Below are 17,373 nucleotides of genomic sequence, written 5' to 3'. Positions count from 1 at the left end.
TTGGTATATTTTGGTTTTCTGAGTTTTTATATATTCTATAAACTGCTCCGTTTATACCAAGTTCACTCTCCTGCGCCTGACTTCCCTGACACCAGCATGCACCCTTTAAAGCCTGTTTTGACTGGAGTGAAGCTTAGAATTCAATTTAGCCTAAATGGCACTAAAAATGTATCCCTTTTTATTTTACCACTACATTCTGTTCTTAGGACGAAACTGAAAAATAACAACTTATGTAGAAAGTCAATATCAGCACCTCGATGGTGCCAAGTGTGCTTATGTCTGCATAAAGAGGAAGTAGGAATGGCAACTTCTGACCATTTCTGGTCTAGCGTTTAATACACTGCCCAGGCTTACATAATTAGAAAGAGGAGATTCTCATGATTAAAATGGTGTCCGACTCGGAAAAATCTTAAATGTACACATTGCGAGATATTTGGCGATTTATACTAGCATGCCTCACCTTGGGAAAACAATGGGTGGAGCTCAGTGTTCTAAGGGCAAAAGGTAATTTGTGGCTAGTGTTTGATGAGAACGGAATACACTGCCCAGACTTACATAATTAGAAAGAGGAGATTCTCATGATTTAAAATGGTGTCCAATTTAAAACAAAATCTAAATATACACATTGCAAGATATTTGCCGAAATAGACAGACATACCTATATTTCCTTAAAGGGAACAACGGGACAACCTCAGGAGTTCCATGAGTAATTGTTTGTTGTTTATAATTTATCTACAAACAACGTGGGCAGGTCTCATTGCCAATAATAGGAAAGCAGGCATTGTGACGTAGAACAATAAGCTGGGAATAGAATGTTTGGAAGGCGAGTAGGTGCTCAATAAAACTAGTAGGAGCTGGCAGGGTGAAAAATGCCCTAAAATAAGGCCCCTTTTTTCGTGAATACGTCAAAACTACAGCAAGTAGCTGGGACATATGGTAAAATTATGAAACTGGGCTCCACAGTGGATGCAATGAACTAGTTTTTATCCCAAAAAAGCATTGTTAAAAATGTGATGTGTCCAGCTTACTAGAGGCACCCAAGAAGACTCAACCAATCACACGATACAACACTGGTCATGGCTAGAAGGGATACAGCTTGTCAAATGAACGTCTAAAGGTTCCTTTTTTCATTTTAGCTCATTCTAACCCTAATCCTTTACCTAACAATAACCTAATTCTCCTAACCTGCAACATTAATTAGCCTTACCTGCTGCATAGGTTCTCCTAACCTGTTACGAAAAGTCTAATCTAACAAAAGAGTATGCTATCTAGTCCACACCCTGGCCATGTGCAAGCATTTGTTAGTTCGTCCATCACTGCAGTGAAAATGACTAATGTAAGGTTTCTAGACACACACCTGCCTCTGAGCCCGCCCCCCACCAACCTGAAATCCAATCGAGAAAAAAGAGACTTGAGAGAGAGAGCAACTTAAGAAATTAAGAGTGAAAAGTAGACAAATCCTATGGCGAGACATGCTGGTATAAATTTGATGCTTTCACATTTAGTTTCTTACACATTTGAACCATGTTTCTTGGCTTGCAGTTCTATATTTTTTGATTCAGACATTTTTATGTTCTGCTCACGGGACAAGCTCTTCTATCTCGACTAAGTTTCATCGCGGGACACATCCTCTGTGCTCTCGACTATGTGTTCGCTTCATCTTGCTCGACAGTGGTATCATGCGCGCAATGGACTTTAATGGCTGATTTGACGCGATACGTCCCCAGGACACATATACCCCATGGAGACAGCGGTTCGATCCCCATTCCACCACTCACTTTTTCTGCTATATCCCTCTCATCTGTCCCCTCCCCCCCATCTACATTTCTAAAATATGTGTGTCATTGGTGTTTGCAAGCCAGTTTGAGTGGAACAGCAAACAGCAGCAGATTGGGAAGAGACAGCTGTTCAGGTACTCCCCTGTCTGTCTCCAGCTCTCTCTTACACCCCAAAGAGTCAACAAGGGAGCAGGAAGATAGACAACAGCATCTGCCACAGACACAGACTCCCGGACTCATAAGGACAGACAGAGACAGAGGCACAGACACAGACACAAAACAAAGTAGCACAGAAAGGTAATAGATTTTTAGTGATGATCCAGTGTCATTAATGCCCTTTAACGCCAACCTTTCACATGGACAGTGTTAATTAGGAGTGCAGAAGTTGATGACAGCATCCCAAATGGCACCCTATTCCCTATATAGTGAGCCCATAGGGCTCTGGTAAAATGTAGTGCACTAAATAGGGAATAGGCAGACATTTGGGATGCATATATATCTTATGTGAGGCTACTCTTTGTAGTAAGATGGGTTATTAGAAGATAAAGCATGATGGCAGTGTGTGTATGTGACATGACCCCCACACACACACACACACACACACACACACACACACACACACACACACACACACACACACACACACACACACACATTCACATTCCTTCACACTCTTCACATACGTTGCGGCTACTCTCTGTTTATTACCTATGCATAGTCACTATACCCCTAGATACATGTACATATTACGTCAACTACCTCGACTAACCCGTACCCCTAAATATTGACTCGAAAACGGGTACCCCTGTATATAGCCTCATTATTGTTGTTTTACTGCATTACTATTTATCCTTCAGTTTATTAAACACATTTTTCGAAGAAATTGGTTAAGGGCGCGTAAGAAAGCATTTCACGCTACGGTCTACTCTTGTTGTGACAAATCAAATTTGACTTGGTGTCTATTTCTGACTGTCATCAACACACAGGGTTCTGCCAGCTTTCAGCACTGTATACTCAGTCACATCAAACACCATTTAATATATACACAACGCACACGCATGTACAGACATTCCTAAAACACACAAACATGCACACACACACGTACGGGATTGTTTCAAGGCACAGATCTGGGGAAGGGTACTACTACATTTCTGCTGCATTGAAGGTCCCTAAGAACACAGTGTCCTTCATCATTCTTGAATGGAAGAAGTTTGGAACCAACAAGACTCTTCCTAGAGTTGGCCGCCTGGGAAAACGGAGCATGTTTTTCAGCGGCGGGGACTGGGAGACTAGTCAGGATCGAAGGAAAGATGAACGGAGCAAAGTACAGAGAGTTTCTTGATGAAAACCTACTCCAGAGCGGTCAGGACCTCAGACTGGGGCAAAGGTTCACCTTCCAACAGGACAACGACCCTAAGCATACAGCCAAGACAACGTAGGAGTGGCTTTGGGACAAGTCTCTGAATGTCCTTAAGGGGCCCAGCCAGAGCCCAGACTTGAACCTGATCGAACATCTCTGGAGAGACCTGAAATTAGCTGTGCAGTGATGCTCCTCATCCAACCTGACAGAGCTTGAGAGGATCTGCAGAGAACAATGGGAGAAACTCCCCAAATACAGGTGTGCCAAGTTTGTAGCGTCATACCGAAGAAAACTCTGTAATCGCTGCCAAAGGTGCTTCAACAAATTACAGAGTAAAGGGTCTGAATACATATGTAAATGTGATATTTCCGTTTTCATTTTTAATACATTTTGCAAACATTTCTAAAAACATTTTGCTTTGATATTATGGGGTATTGTGTGTAGACTGATTTTTTTATTTTACTAGGCAAGTCAGTTAAGAACAAATTCTTATTTTCAATGACGGCCTAGGAACAGTGGGTTAACTGCCTGTTCAGGGGCAGAAGGACAGATTTGTACCTTGTCAGCTCGGGGGTTTGAACTGCAATCTTTCGGTTACTAGTCCAACGCTCTAACCACTAGGCTACCCTGCCGCCCCATGCCTAAAACAAACTCTTTAATCAGTTTTAGAATAAGGCTGTAATGTAACAAAATGTGGAAAAAGTTAAGGGGTCTGAATACTTTCCGAATGCACTGTAGCTGACTAACTGACGTCCATTCAAGTTAAGGGGTCAAAAACAGTTCGCTTAATGAACTAGAGTGTAAGAAATAATTCACTACAGAAGTCTTGCATGCACTTAAGGGATGTCAGTAAAGTCTCATCGAATCAAAACTATGTAGTAAACCTCGAAATGGTCCGTTCGTGTTAAAAAAAAACCCATCTAATTCCTGTAGGGTGTTGCTTTAATAGTCTCCATTAAAGAAATACAGTCAGACTATAATTAATATGATACGGAGATATTTACAGTGAGACCGACTTGGATGAACAAACTGTACCGCTAGGAAGCAGAGGCAGAGAAACAAAATACAAGGAGTTCTGAACAGTCACGGTTAAAGAAAGGGGGCTTTTTGAAAGGCTTTACGTTCACTAACTAAACAGTCTCTGTAACCAGAGGACCAGGCATGTCCCTGGTGTTTATTTTCCTAACTTCACACCAGCCATTAATAAACTGACGCGGCTTTCCACCTTTGGCTAGCAACGTTGAGATGCAAATCCAGACAAGATGCCCAAACAATCCACAACCCGCAAAATGACCTCCGTTGCACGCTACATAAGAGCCAGAGTCGCGACAGTCTCACGCAACAAACTGACTTCCAGGAAAAGTTCTAAGGAAACAAAATAGGAAGCCTAACATTACGCCTTTTGGAATTTGGTCTAAAAACAAAACTCTCCAAGATTCCAGAACTCTCCTCCATTGTTCAGAGAGGAGAGTGAGAAAGAACAAGATAATTATTGCTGAATCTGTACAGCATACCGATTCAGAAAATGTAGGCTAAGTATGTTTACAGTACGTGTCTGTGTTGGGAATACTTTAAAGGACTTACCACGTCGGACTCCTCACTGCCAGAGAGATACATATCTGTCCTAACCGGCTCTGCTGTTTCTCTGCTCTCCTCTGCCCAGCTCGGAAGAAAAACTCATCAACTGCTGCCCATCTCCTCCCAGTCCCGGCACAGACAGACAAACTCCTACTTACTACTCCTTGTCTCCTTTCAGTAAAACCCACTGAAACTACATAGAGGAGAGGCCTCTTGCTCTTCGTCTTTCAAACTGCAGTCAAGTGAACCACAGAGATTTGGGAGTTTCAGCCCTTGTATGACCCAGTCCTGTCCTGTCTTTCTGGGAGAACACTCCTTCGGTGCTCTGTGACCGTTCTCCAGTCCCCGAAAACAAGCCCCCCGCCCCCTGAACCCCTCCCTCCCACACACACACAGACACAGACACACAGACACACAGACACACAGACACACACACACACACAAACACACACACACACAGCTAGGAAGTAAGAACTCTGGCCAACAAGGCAGGCCTGAAAATTCCAGAATGCAACAAAAGCAGCTGCAATAGCTTTTAATGTGTGTGTGTGTGTGTGTGTGTGTGTGTGTGTGTGTGTGTGTGTGTGTGTGTGTGTGTGTGTGTGTGTGTGTGTGTGTGTGTGTGTGTGTGTGTGTGTGTGTGTGTGTGTGTGTGTGTGTGTGTGTGTGTGTGTGTGTGTGTGTGTGTGTGTGTGTGTGTGTGTGTGTGTGAGGGAGGGGTTCAGGGGGCGGGGGGCTTACACTTTTAGGAGAGGAAGGGTAAAGACTTAACCTACTGTACGTAGAGGCCCAACACATGTTCCTGAAACCAAACTTCAGGAAATAATTATCTTTACTATGTTGAAAATATGCCATTTACCAGAGGCTTGATCAATTTAGAAAAGGACACAAAAAGGGGCGAATGTACTTTGAACATGTTTCAATCATCAAGATAATGAAATGTGTGATGGTTCTCAAAGAATTTGAGGAAATATTTGTATAATATATAGCCTATCTTGCTTTCTTTCATCATAGTTAAAACATAGTTAAAACATAGTTCTAACAACCACCAATTGAGTACAAAATGTTCCTAACATACATGTAGCCTAAACCAGGCAGAGATCCTATTGTTCTATTTAATTATTGTTCTATTTCAGTTTATATTTAATTATCAAATTAAAGCTTATTTGTTTTATAAACAGATTTGCAGATATTAAAGCAGGTGCAGGAAAAACTTTTTTTTTACATATGATTTAACAAGTCATAAATTCTTATTTTACAATGACCCCAGCCAAACCCTCCTCTATCCCGGACGATGCTGGGCCAATTGTGCACTGCCCAAAGGACTCCTGGTCACGGCTGGTTGTGATACAGCCTGGGATCAATCCAAGGTCTGTAGTGATGCCTCTAGCACTGAGATGCAGTGACTTAGAACGCTGTGCAACTCGGGAGCCCCTGAAATAAGTTAAATACTTGTTTCTAGCTCCAGCGATGCAGTAAATGTCTAACATTACAATACTAGTACACAAATACCTATGAAATATTTAGCAAGAATCACAAGAGTGGGTGATATTGTAGTCAGTAAACAATATTGTATTCAGTCAATAGCTGACAGTCAAATTAGGTGATTGGCAGTCAGTGTCCCAGCTAGAACATCTGGCATGCTGATGATTTTCATTGGTGGCCATGAAGCATTTAGTTAGTTTTCAGTCTATAGTTTGGGCATTCCTTTGGTATTTTTCCTATTTATGTTTTGTCACCATCTGAACAACTATTAATCTGCTTGGACTGGCCGATCAAGAGGTCAAGGAGGAGCTGGCCCTGGACCTACGGTAAGGTAGCTGTCTCCTGGGTACATGTACATTCAAAACCTGGTCGCATATGCTTACTTCTCACATGTATGCACAGATCAAATCAGGTTACAGACCGTGTAGCTAGACCTAAAGAAAAAATCAATAAAAGTGTGACACCAGATGAACAAATCCCAGGATACACCACTCCTCCTCAGCCTCCTGGATTTGCCCAGATGTTTGAAAGCCATGGAGAGAACCACGTGTTTGGTGGGTAAATCCTACGAGATTATGTGACCCCGTTTGGTCTGCTTTAACCTCTTTACAAGGATTCTAATCCAGAGTGGGTGCTGGGCACGTGGATCAGTGTTAGAGACTGTTGCCTTGTCAGGACAGTCATCCATGACCACCACCTAAGCCCCTTTTTGAGCCAGGAAAACCCCTGAGGTACTCTACAGAACACACCTGGTAACCTGGCTATATATCTGGTATAACACTTTCTGTTATACCAGATCTAAGACATTGGATATTGTCTCCAATCGCTAGTGCACACTAACACAAAGGTCTGCTCACATCGACTAGACACTGTTCCCTAGACTTAGGCCCTGTATCGAAAACATCTACTGTATCTTAAAACAGTGCCATACCTCAACATATTGCCCTAGTTATCTCATGGTCAAAGGCCCACAAGCAGAACTAATAGTAATCTGGGGTGAGCGAGGGTGAATCTGCTGCTGGAGAGGAGAGCAGGGCCATGGCTAATTAGGCTCCATCTGCCCTCAGGTGGACCAGGATGTGTGTCCCCCAAAATGGCACACTATTCCCTATGTAGTGCACTACTTTATGGGCTCTGGTAAAAGTAGTACACTCACTATAAAGACAATAGGGTGCCATTTGGGATGCAGTAAAAGGTCTGTTCACACATAGTGTGAAGACAGTAGATTGGAGGTGTGATCTGAGAGGTGAGTCCTCACTCTTAGCCATATTTGATTTATTTTACCTTTATTTAACTAGGCAAGTCAGTTAAGAACAAATTCTTATTTTCAATGACGGCCTAGGAACAGTGGGTTAACTGCCTTGTTCAGGGGCAGAACGACAGATTTTTACCATGTCAGCTCGGGGGATTCGATTTTGCAACCTTCCGGTTACTAGTCCAACGCCCTGACCACTAGGCTACCTAATTCCTGTTGTTGGAGTGAATGACTGCTTTATTCTCATACTCATCTCATGTAACATCTGTAGCGTTGCAACACTCCGATAATTTACCCCAAATTCCCAGGTGTTCCAGAAGAATCAGGTTAGAAGATTCTAGGAAGAATTTCCCTACCCTAAACATCTGAGAGTCTGTAACATGTAGTTTATTTAGGATTACATTTGCCTTAGTGCCTTTAATGTGATGGAGAAAGAACTCTGATCATTCTGTACATTCTCTTTTATTATTAAAAAAAATGTATGTGAGTCATTCTTGGGTTTCTATTAGGAGGATGTGGGTGAGCTCTCTGCAATTGACTAACTAGTGGGCTGTGTGTGTGTGTGTGTGTTCGTGACATATATCAATAATTTGTGTGGGTGGAGCCAAACTTTGAATAGATCAATTGCCCACTCGCTCTGCCAGTGTCGGGTAACAAATGCCCTAGTTACCTTTGGCTTATTGATTCACACACATACTGATGCAGTGATGTAAACAAGCATTACATGCATACAGCAAGGTCTCTCCACAACAGCTCATGAAAGAAAAAGGCAGACACTTTTATCCAGGTGAGTAGTGGGTGCATACATTATAGTATGGGTTGCCCCACACCGCTCATGGTGAATATTTACAAAATATGAACTCTCATGAACAAACTGGCATAATAATAGATGGAGACTGGTCCCAGTTAGCCTACATCTGCATCAATACCGAGGCTGTGTCCAAAATGGCAGCCTATTCCCTTTACAGTTCATTACTTTTGACCAGGGCATTAGGGTATAGGGAATAGGGTATCATTTGGGACAGATCCTGAGAGAGTAGGTGACTGACTGGGAGGTGTGGTAAGTGGAAAACACTCATTCCCACTCAGATTCCGGCTGCTCTCATTGGGTAAAATAATAATGTGGACGGGTGGCAGTGTCCTGTGACATTCCTCTACACGGCTGCCATTCCATTCAGAAATAAACTACCCCTGTCCGTGTAATGTTATTCATTATTATCTAAAAAGCTAAACTGATCCTAGATCAGAACTCCTACTCTGTGACGATTTGTGAATACGGACCCTGAACATACAAAATCAAATCTATCATGTTTAACCACCCAAACAAGTTCAAAGAGCTCTAATTAACCAATTGCACAATGATGTAATAAATCATAATGAACTATTTGTTTTCGTCCATTGTAAATCTGCACACTCCCAGTAAATGAGAGTGGGCCTTTTTACAACGTCAACAATACCAATAGTGTCATACTAATGGGCTAGAAGAGCCTCTATTAGATTATTGGAGAGTTTGCGCTAATCTCTAGCACTTCTTCCTAGGTGGGTTCATCTTGCCAACACTCTTATTATACAAATTAAATGCTCCAAGATTACACTCTGTGCAATAAAGCTAGCAAGGGACGGAGAGAGAGGGGAGGGACACAGTACAGGCAGGTCGGCCACCAGGCAGATAGTAAGAACCGTGCACTATGACTATCTGTATCTTGCAATGGAATGCTGTATCTCGCAATATCTTGGCTTGCAATGTCTCGCAACTTCAGTAAATCAGGGCCTATCATCAATGAATAGGCTAGGATATTCTACACGCAACACACAGATTTTTTTTAACATAAAGGATCCAAGCTTTGTTCAACTTCTTTAGGATAGGGGGCAGTATTTTAACATACGGATGAAAAGCGTGCCCAAAGTAAACTGCCTGTTTCTCAGGGCCAGAAGCTAGGATATGCATATAATTGGTGGATCTAGATAGAACTACTCTAAAGTTTCTAAAACTGTTAAAATTATGTCTGTGAGTATAACAGAACTGAAATGGCAGGCGAAACCCCAAGGACAAACGATCCCCCCCAAAAAAGAATTTCAGCTTACCACTGTTTTCAATGGCTTGAACTCTAATTATAAGCCCAAGTCCTCCCAAATTGCAGTTCCTAGGACTTCCACTAGATGTCAATCGTCTTTAGAAAGAGTTTCAGGCTGGTTTTTAGAAAAATGACCCGGAAATTGTAGTTTTTCTAGGTGGCTCCCATTTTGGCTTTAGTAATTCCAAGCGCGTGGAGGAAAGCGCGTTCTTTGTTAATCTCCGGTAAAGACAATAACGATTCTCTGTCTGAAATATTATCGTTTATTTGCGTATTGGAATATTTAAGGAATGATTATAAATGTTGTTTGACTTGTTTTGAAAAGTTTATTAGTAACATTTGGGATTCATTTTGTATGCATTTTGATAGAGGGAAAATGAGTGGATTATTGCCTGATGCGTGCCAGATAAACTGAGTTTCTATGGATATAAAAAGGACATTATCGATCAAAAGGACCTTTTGTGATGTTTATGGGACATTTTGGAGTGCCAACAGAAGAAGATCTTCAAAGGTAAGGCATGAATTATATCATTATTTCTGAGTTTTGTGTCGCGCCTAGTGGGTTGAAATATGATTGTCATGTGTTTGTTTGATGGGGTGCTGCTTTATGGCTTTTGCCATAAAGCCTTTTTGAAATTGTTAACCCGCGCTGCCATCAAACCAAGGCACGCTGCCTGCTAATTATCTATAGGCTATGTTTAAACTTGTCAATTTCAAATTATTTTCTACAGTAATACGTTTTATTTTCCAACAAAGGTTTGAATTGAGGTGTGTTCCGCCTCCTCATTAATTCATATAAGAAGTAGCCCATTTCACTGTTACGGACAATTTATGTTTGAGACTTTACTGAGCTGGAGAAACTTATATCTTTAACACGAGCCCAAACACTTCCCCAATGTTTCCCCAGATCAAGTATGAATACATTGCACATCTCTAGGCAGAACAGGCCTTGCACAATATTTTCCCCCTGGCATTGTTTTCCTAACAAATAATAACTGTGTACCTACTTCCTGTCAAAGTAAGAGCTTCATTTTCTCTATTTCATGTTGTCATTTCTATTGTAGCATACCATATGCATGTATGGAGCATAAAGTATTTAGCGTTTTATTTACGTTTTCAAGTACTGGTGACAAATCATGCAGGGAGATTCTTGCATAGATTGTAATGGACACATATGATGTGTGTAAGACACTTTTTTAAAGGTTGTACTGATTATGATGAGCAAATTCTAAGCTATTTGCCATCTATGAGTGGCGCCATGTTTGTGGACTTCATACAATGCAATCTGGTTGTCACGTAAGTGTCTGTCAGACCAAGGATGTTATTACAAAAAAGAGGTGCTGTGATCGTTCACTCGACTGATTTATGGTGCTTTCAAGACAACTGGGAACTCTGAAAAATTATCTTGTGATCAGTGATCTTCAGGTCGGAAAGTCTGAGCTCTAGAAAGAGGCCCGAGTTCCGGAGTTGGAATTCCGAGTTGGATGACCTCTCAAAACTATTTTTCCCAAGTTGTTTTGAACGCGGCATCAGATTACTATGTTATCGCAGGGTTGCTAGCTCAGACCCTCCCTTCTCAGGGGTTTTATTTAGCTTATACACTTCTCCTGTATTTGCACCCCATTTATTGATAAATCCCCCATCATAGTAATATATCCTCCCACGATACCTTCCCCCATTTCTACCCCCCATGGACTTGAAAACCCCCCACAAATGAAATGAACTTCCTCCCATAAACCCCCCTAAAATGGTTTCCTCCCTGTTTAGCTTTCACGCTATGGTTAGGCTAGGCAGTAGGCTTGTATTTGGGGTGATGATCTGTGAGGTGATAACATTTTATTTGCTTTGTGATTGGCGCTCCAGTTCTGGTATACACTGTAACAAGTACATCGAAGATTTGTAATATGCTAAAAAGTGGCCAAACTAAGTTCATATTCTTCAGGCAAATGGCGCAGCAATCTTTGACTTTGTTCAATTGCGTCTTACAGTGAATGGCATTCTGGGATTAAAACCTCTTGGTGTTAGGGGGCAGTATTTTCATTTTTGGGAAAAAAACGTTCCCGTTTTAAACAGGATATTTTGTCAGGAAAAGATGCTAGAATATGCATATAATTGACAGCTTTGGATAGAAAACACTCTAACGTTTCCAAAACTGTAAAGATATTGTCTGTGAGTATAACAGAACTGATGTTGCAGGCGAAAGCCCGAGAAAAATTCAATCCGGAAGTGCCCCAGGTTTTGAAAGTGCTGCGTTACCAATGACTCCCTATTCAGCTGTGAATGTACCATCAACAAGCTTACGCTTTCTACGTATTCCCCAAGGTGTCTACAGCATTGTGACGTAGTTTTACGCATTTCTATTGAAGAATAGCCGTGGTTAGTGGTTAGAGCATTGGACTGGTAACCGGAAGGTTGTAAGTTCAAACCCCCGAGCTGACAAGGTACAAATCTGTCGTTCTGCACCTGAACAGGCAGTTAACCCACTGTTCCCAGGCCGACATTGAAAATAAGAATTTGTTCTTTATTGACTTGCGTGGTTTTTTTAAATGGTGGCTCTGAGAGAGATAATCGCGTAAAATACAGAGGTAGCCATTACTCCAATCGGTCCTAGTGAAAAACAAATTGTCCCGACGGATATATTATCGAATAGATATTAGAAAAACACCTTGAGGATGGATTCTAAACAACGTTTGCCATGTTTCTGTCGATATTATGGAACTAATTTGGAATATTTTTCTGCGTTGTGGTGACCTCAATTTCCGGGCAATTTCTCAGCCAAACGTGAAGAACAAACGGAGCTATTTCGTCTACAAAAATAATATTTTGGGGAAAAAAATTAACTTTGGTTGTCTACCTGGGAGTCTCGTGAGTGAAAACATCCGAAGTTCATCAAAGGTAAATTATTTAATTTGATTGCTTTTCTGATTTTTCCGTGACAAGGTTGCCTGGTGCTAGCAAGGCATAATGCTATGCTAGGCTATGATAAACTTACACAAATGCTTGTCTAGCGTTGGCTGTAAAGCATATTTTGAAAATCTGAGAAGACAGGGTGATTAACAAAAGGCTAAGCTGTGTTCCAAAATATTTCACTTGTGATTTTCTTGAATAGGAATATTTTCTGGGAAGATTTATGTCCGTTGCATTATGCTAATTAGTGTCAGATGATGACAATGATCCCGTTCACGGGATGGGGTGTCTCTACAGGTTAAGGAGTTTTCACTTATCAAACATAAACAAGCATGGCTGCCATCATAACAAATTTAGCTGCTGTTAACTGACATCTATCTCTTTTCTAAAAAATATTACATTTCTCCTTTGTGCTCACCAGAGATGTGGTACATTGTAAAGAAGTTTAGTTGTCAGGTCGCTAACTTAGGTTTTTTTTTTGTCAGCGCACCTGTAATTTAGTCTGGTTAATGGAATGGATTTGTCTGGGATGTGTTCCGTGTGATGCTTGGACGATGAAGTTCATATTTATCTTCTACAATAAAAGTTGAAATTGAGGAATAAAGTTGTGAAGACCTTTATTTCCCATCTGTACAAAACATTAACAACAATGCTGTTTAGATGCGTTTGTTGCATCCTATGTTCTGTTGCTACTGTTCCAATCCCATATATTATCACATATATTTTATTTTCCGTAAATACTTTCCTAACACTTATTGTTCATAAAACTGCATTGTTGGTTAACCTGTTACATCTATGGGGGCGCTATTTCATTATTGGATAAAAAAACGTGCCCGTTTTAAGCGCAATATTTTGTCACAAAAAGATGCTCGACTATGCATATAATTGACAGCTTTGGAAAGAGGACACTCTGATGTTTCCAAAACTGCAAAGATATTGTCTGTGAGTGCCCCAGAACTGATGCTACAGGCGAAACCAAGATGAAACTTCAACCAGGAAATTAGCAGGATTTTTGAGGCTCTGTTTTTCATTGTCTCCTTATATGGCTGTGAATGCGCAAGGAATGAACCTGCCCGATCTATCGTTTCCCCAAGGTGTCTGCAGCATTGTGACGTATTTGTAGGCATATCATTGGAAGATTGACCATAAGAGACTACATTTGCCAGGTGTCCGCCCGGTGTCCTGCGTCAAAATTGGTGCTTCAGTTGGTCATCTTCAACTGCACGTCTTTTTCCAAGCGATGCACCGGAGAAAGTAGACTACCACAAACAATATATATCAATGAAGAGATATGTGAAAAACACATTGAGGATTGATTCTAAACAGCGTTTGCCGTGTTTCCGTCGATATTATGGAGTTAATTTGGAAAACAGTTTGCCGTTTTGATGACTGAATTTTCGTTTTTGTTTTTGGTACCCAAACGTGATGTACAAAACGGAGCAATTTCTCCTACACAAAGAATCTTTCAGGAAAAACTGAACATTTGCTATGTAACTGAGAGTCTCCTCATTGAAAACATCCGAAGTTCTTCAAAGGTAAATGATTTTATTTTAATCCTTTTCTGGTTTTTGTGCAAATGTTGCCCGCTAAATGCTACGCTAAATGCTACGCTAGCTATCAATACTCTTACACAAATGCTTGTTTTGCTATGGTTCAAAAGCATATTTTGAAAATCTGAGATGACAGTGTTGTTAAGAAAAGGCTAAGCTTGAGAGCTAGCACATTCATTTAATTTCATTTGCGATTTTCATAAATAGTTAACGTTACGTTATGCTAATGAGCTTGTTGAGGCTATAACTGGATACAGGTTTTTTTCATAGCCAAACGTGAAGAAAACGGAGCGATTTGTCCTACACAAATAATATTTTTTTGAAAAACTGAACATTTGCTATCTAACTGAGAGTCTCCTCATTGAAAACATCTGAAGTTCTTCAAAGGTAAATGATTTTATTTTAATGATTTTCTTGTTTTTGTGAAAATGTTGCTGGCTGAATTCTAGGCTTATAGCTATGCTAGCTATCAATAAGCTTACACAAATGCTTGTTTAGCTATAGTTGAAAAGCATATTTTGAAAATCTGAGATGACAGTGTTGTTAACAAAAGTCTAAGCTTGAGAGCAAATATATTTATTTCATTTAATTTGCGATTTTCATGAATAGTTAACGTTGCGTTATGCTAATGAGCTTGAGGCTATAAATAGGATCCTGGATCCGGGATTGCTCGACACAAGAAGTTAAGGGCTTGTAAGTAAGCATTTCACTGTAAGGTCTACACCTGTTGTGTTTGTTTGGCACATGTGACAAATACAATTTGATTAGATTTAGATTTAATTTGATTATTAATTTGATCTGAAAAATATACTTGCGATGGTACGCTGAAGGGACCACTTAACAATGATCACAAATAATATTGACAGTTGCCGCAATGACATCATGAACATATACTGACCAGCTCATGTTATAGACAGAAGCGTGCTACATGGCAGACCAATCCGAACTCGGCATGTCTAGCCCATCCATTATCTCAACCAGGTTCCCTATTTTATTCGTATTTACAGATGGCATACAAGTTCGTTAATAAGGCACATGTTCACATGTTCCAGAAGGCATTTCTGGACAAAAAAATTTGACATTTTGATGAAAGAAAAAGTACATTCAAATGGCTCTCCTGTGAAGTAGTGACACGCGACATACACCAAGATTCATGAAATGAGTCACACACAGTACCAGTCAAAAGTTTGGACACGCCTACTCATTCAAGGGTTTTCTTTATTTTTACTATTTTCTACATTGTCGAATAAAATGAAGACATCAAAACTATGAAAAAACACATATCGCATAAATGTGGTAACCAAAAACGTTTTAAACAAATCAAATATATTTTAGATTATTCAAATCAGCCACCCTTTGTCTTGATGACAGCTTTCCACACTCTTTGCATTCTCTCAACCAGCTTCACCTGGAATGCTTTTCCAACAGTCTTGAAGGAGTTCCCACATATGCTGAGCACTTGTTGGCTGCTTTTCCTTCACTCTGCGGTCTAACTCATCCCAAACCATCTCAATTGGGTTGAGCTCAATTGGGTTGGAGATGTGTTGGGTCATTGTCCTTTTGAAAAACAAATGATAGTCCCACTAAGCGCAAATCAATATGGGATGGCGTATTGCTGCAGAATGCTCTGGTAGCCATGCTGGTTAAGTGTGCCTTGAATTCTAAATAAATAATGGACAGTGTCACCAGAAAAGCATCCCCTCACCAATACACCTCCTCCTCCTTTCTTTATGGTGGGAACCACACATGCGGAGATCATCCGTTCACCTACTGGTTGGAACCAAACATCTCAAATTTTGTTTCATCAGACCAAAGGACAGATTCCCACAGGTCCATTGTCCATTGCTCATGTTTCTTGGCCCAAGGAAGTCTCTTATTCTTATTGGAGTCCTTCAGTAGTGGTTTATTTGCAACAATTTGACCATGAAGGCCTGATTCACGCAGTCTCCTCTGAACAGTTGATGTTGAGATGTGTCTGTTACTTAAACTCTGTGAAGCATTTATTTGGGCTACAATCTGAGGTGCAGTTAACTCTAGTGAACTTATCCTCTGCAGCATAGGTAACTCTGGGTCTTCCTTTCCTGTGGCGGTCATCATGAGAGCTAGTTTCATCATAGTGCTTTAAGGTTTTTGCGATTGATCTTGAAGAAACTTTAAAAGTTCTTGAAATTTTCCGTATTGACTGACCTTCATGTCTTAAAGTAACGATGGACTGTCATTTCTCTTTGCTTATTTGAGCTGTTCTTGCCATAATATGGAATTACAGGCTGACTACACGGCTCGCGTCGCGTGCACGAGAGTTGCAAAATAAATTTAGAAATCTATGTTATTCAATTCACCCACACTGCTCGTGCGCGCCAATGAGCGTCTGCATTACCAAGGGCTAAAATAGAAATCAGTTCTATTTCTGACGCAGATCGCGCTGCAAGTCCTGCCTCTCCCATCTCCTCATTGGTTTATAGAAGCAGGTAGCCACATGCCATCTCCTCATTGGTTATACCCACGTGGGTGACTGAAGACGAACGAGGTCAGTGGCTTTAATGCATCTAATTTATGAAAGTTGCCAATCAAAAGTTGCCAATTGACTAGAAACGATTCGGTTGACTGTTTTATGTGTGGATTAATTGGTGGATTTTGTGCATTTCAGGTAAAATAACAACTCAATGTTTATATCTCAGGACAAATTAGCTAGCAACAGCAAGCCAGCTAAAAAGGACAAATTAGCTAGCAAGTGCAAGCTAGCTAGTTAAATTGCCATAAATGTTTAATGCTTTTCGACCTGTCCCCAAATTAATATATTGGTTCAGAGTTTGTTTTGATATTTTAACCTGTGTGTCGTGATCGCGTTAGGTGTGGGGGGACAAAATACATTCATCACACTCAACTTGGTAACAAATATCACATGTAGCATGCCAAAGCTCATCATCTGTCCATTCTTACCAAATAGAGCGGGAAAAAGTTTAAAATGTCATATTACATTTACATTACACGTAATATTTTCCAAATCACTTTTGTGTATTGATGCACTGTGCATTCAGCAAGGGCTGTCAAATCAAATCTATTCCCTTTATTAGGCCTTCCGAAAAAAGATCTGTGTTACCTCTCGAACAAACACAATGAAGGGGAGGAGAGGAAGAGAAACATGGAGATCACTCCTCCTGCAAGAACATTTGAACTCAACACGCCTGGCAGACTGTGTAAACCACATACATAAACTGGGTTGGGTCCAATTCCAATTATCCTCAATACATTTCAATGAAATTGGTATTTAAGTTTACTTTTGCAATTGACTGAATTTAAATATGGAATAGACCCTAACCAGAAAAGCCATACAAAGCTCAATACCTAGGTCCATTATGAGGTCTCAGAAATCTCCAACAATCAG

The 17,373-nt window shown here is 40.6% G+C and overlaps 1 protein-coding gene across 6 annotated transcripts in view; it reads right to left on the bottom strand.

Moving 5' to 3' along the window:
- The window catches only part of LOC135522580 (voltage-dependent L-type calcium channel subunit beta-2-like), a 139,227-nt gene that overhangs the window by 63,075 nt on the left and 58,779 nt on the right, over positions 1-17,373 (bottom strand). The window contains exon 1 of one of the 6 annotated variants that reach the window (XM_064948981.1): positions 4,723-5,014. The exons of the other annotated variants lie outside the window; for them this stretch is intronic. Coding sequence (XP_064805053.1) covers positions 4,723-4,755 — 33 coding nt within the window. The 5' untranslated portion in view covers positions 4,756-5,014. Of the gene's footprint in view, positions 1-4,722; positions 5,015-17,373 lie in introns of those variants that run through there. 6 annotated transcript variants of the gene reach the window in all.

The sequence above is a fragment of the Oncorhynchus masou genome, chromosome 30, assembly GCF_036934945.1.
Source record: "Oncorhynchus masou masou isolate Uvic2021 chromosome 30, UVic_Omas_1.1, whole genome shotgun sequence".
NCBI lineage: Eukaryota > Metazoa > Chordata > Actinopteri > Salmoniformes > Salmonidae > Oncorhynchus > Oncorhynchus masou.
Note: the sequence above shows the minus strand (reverse complement) of the source record. Positions and strands in the feature narration are given on the sequence as shown.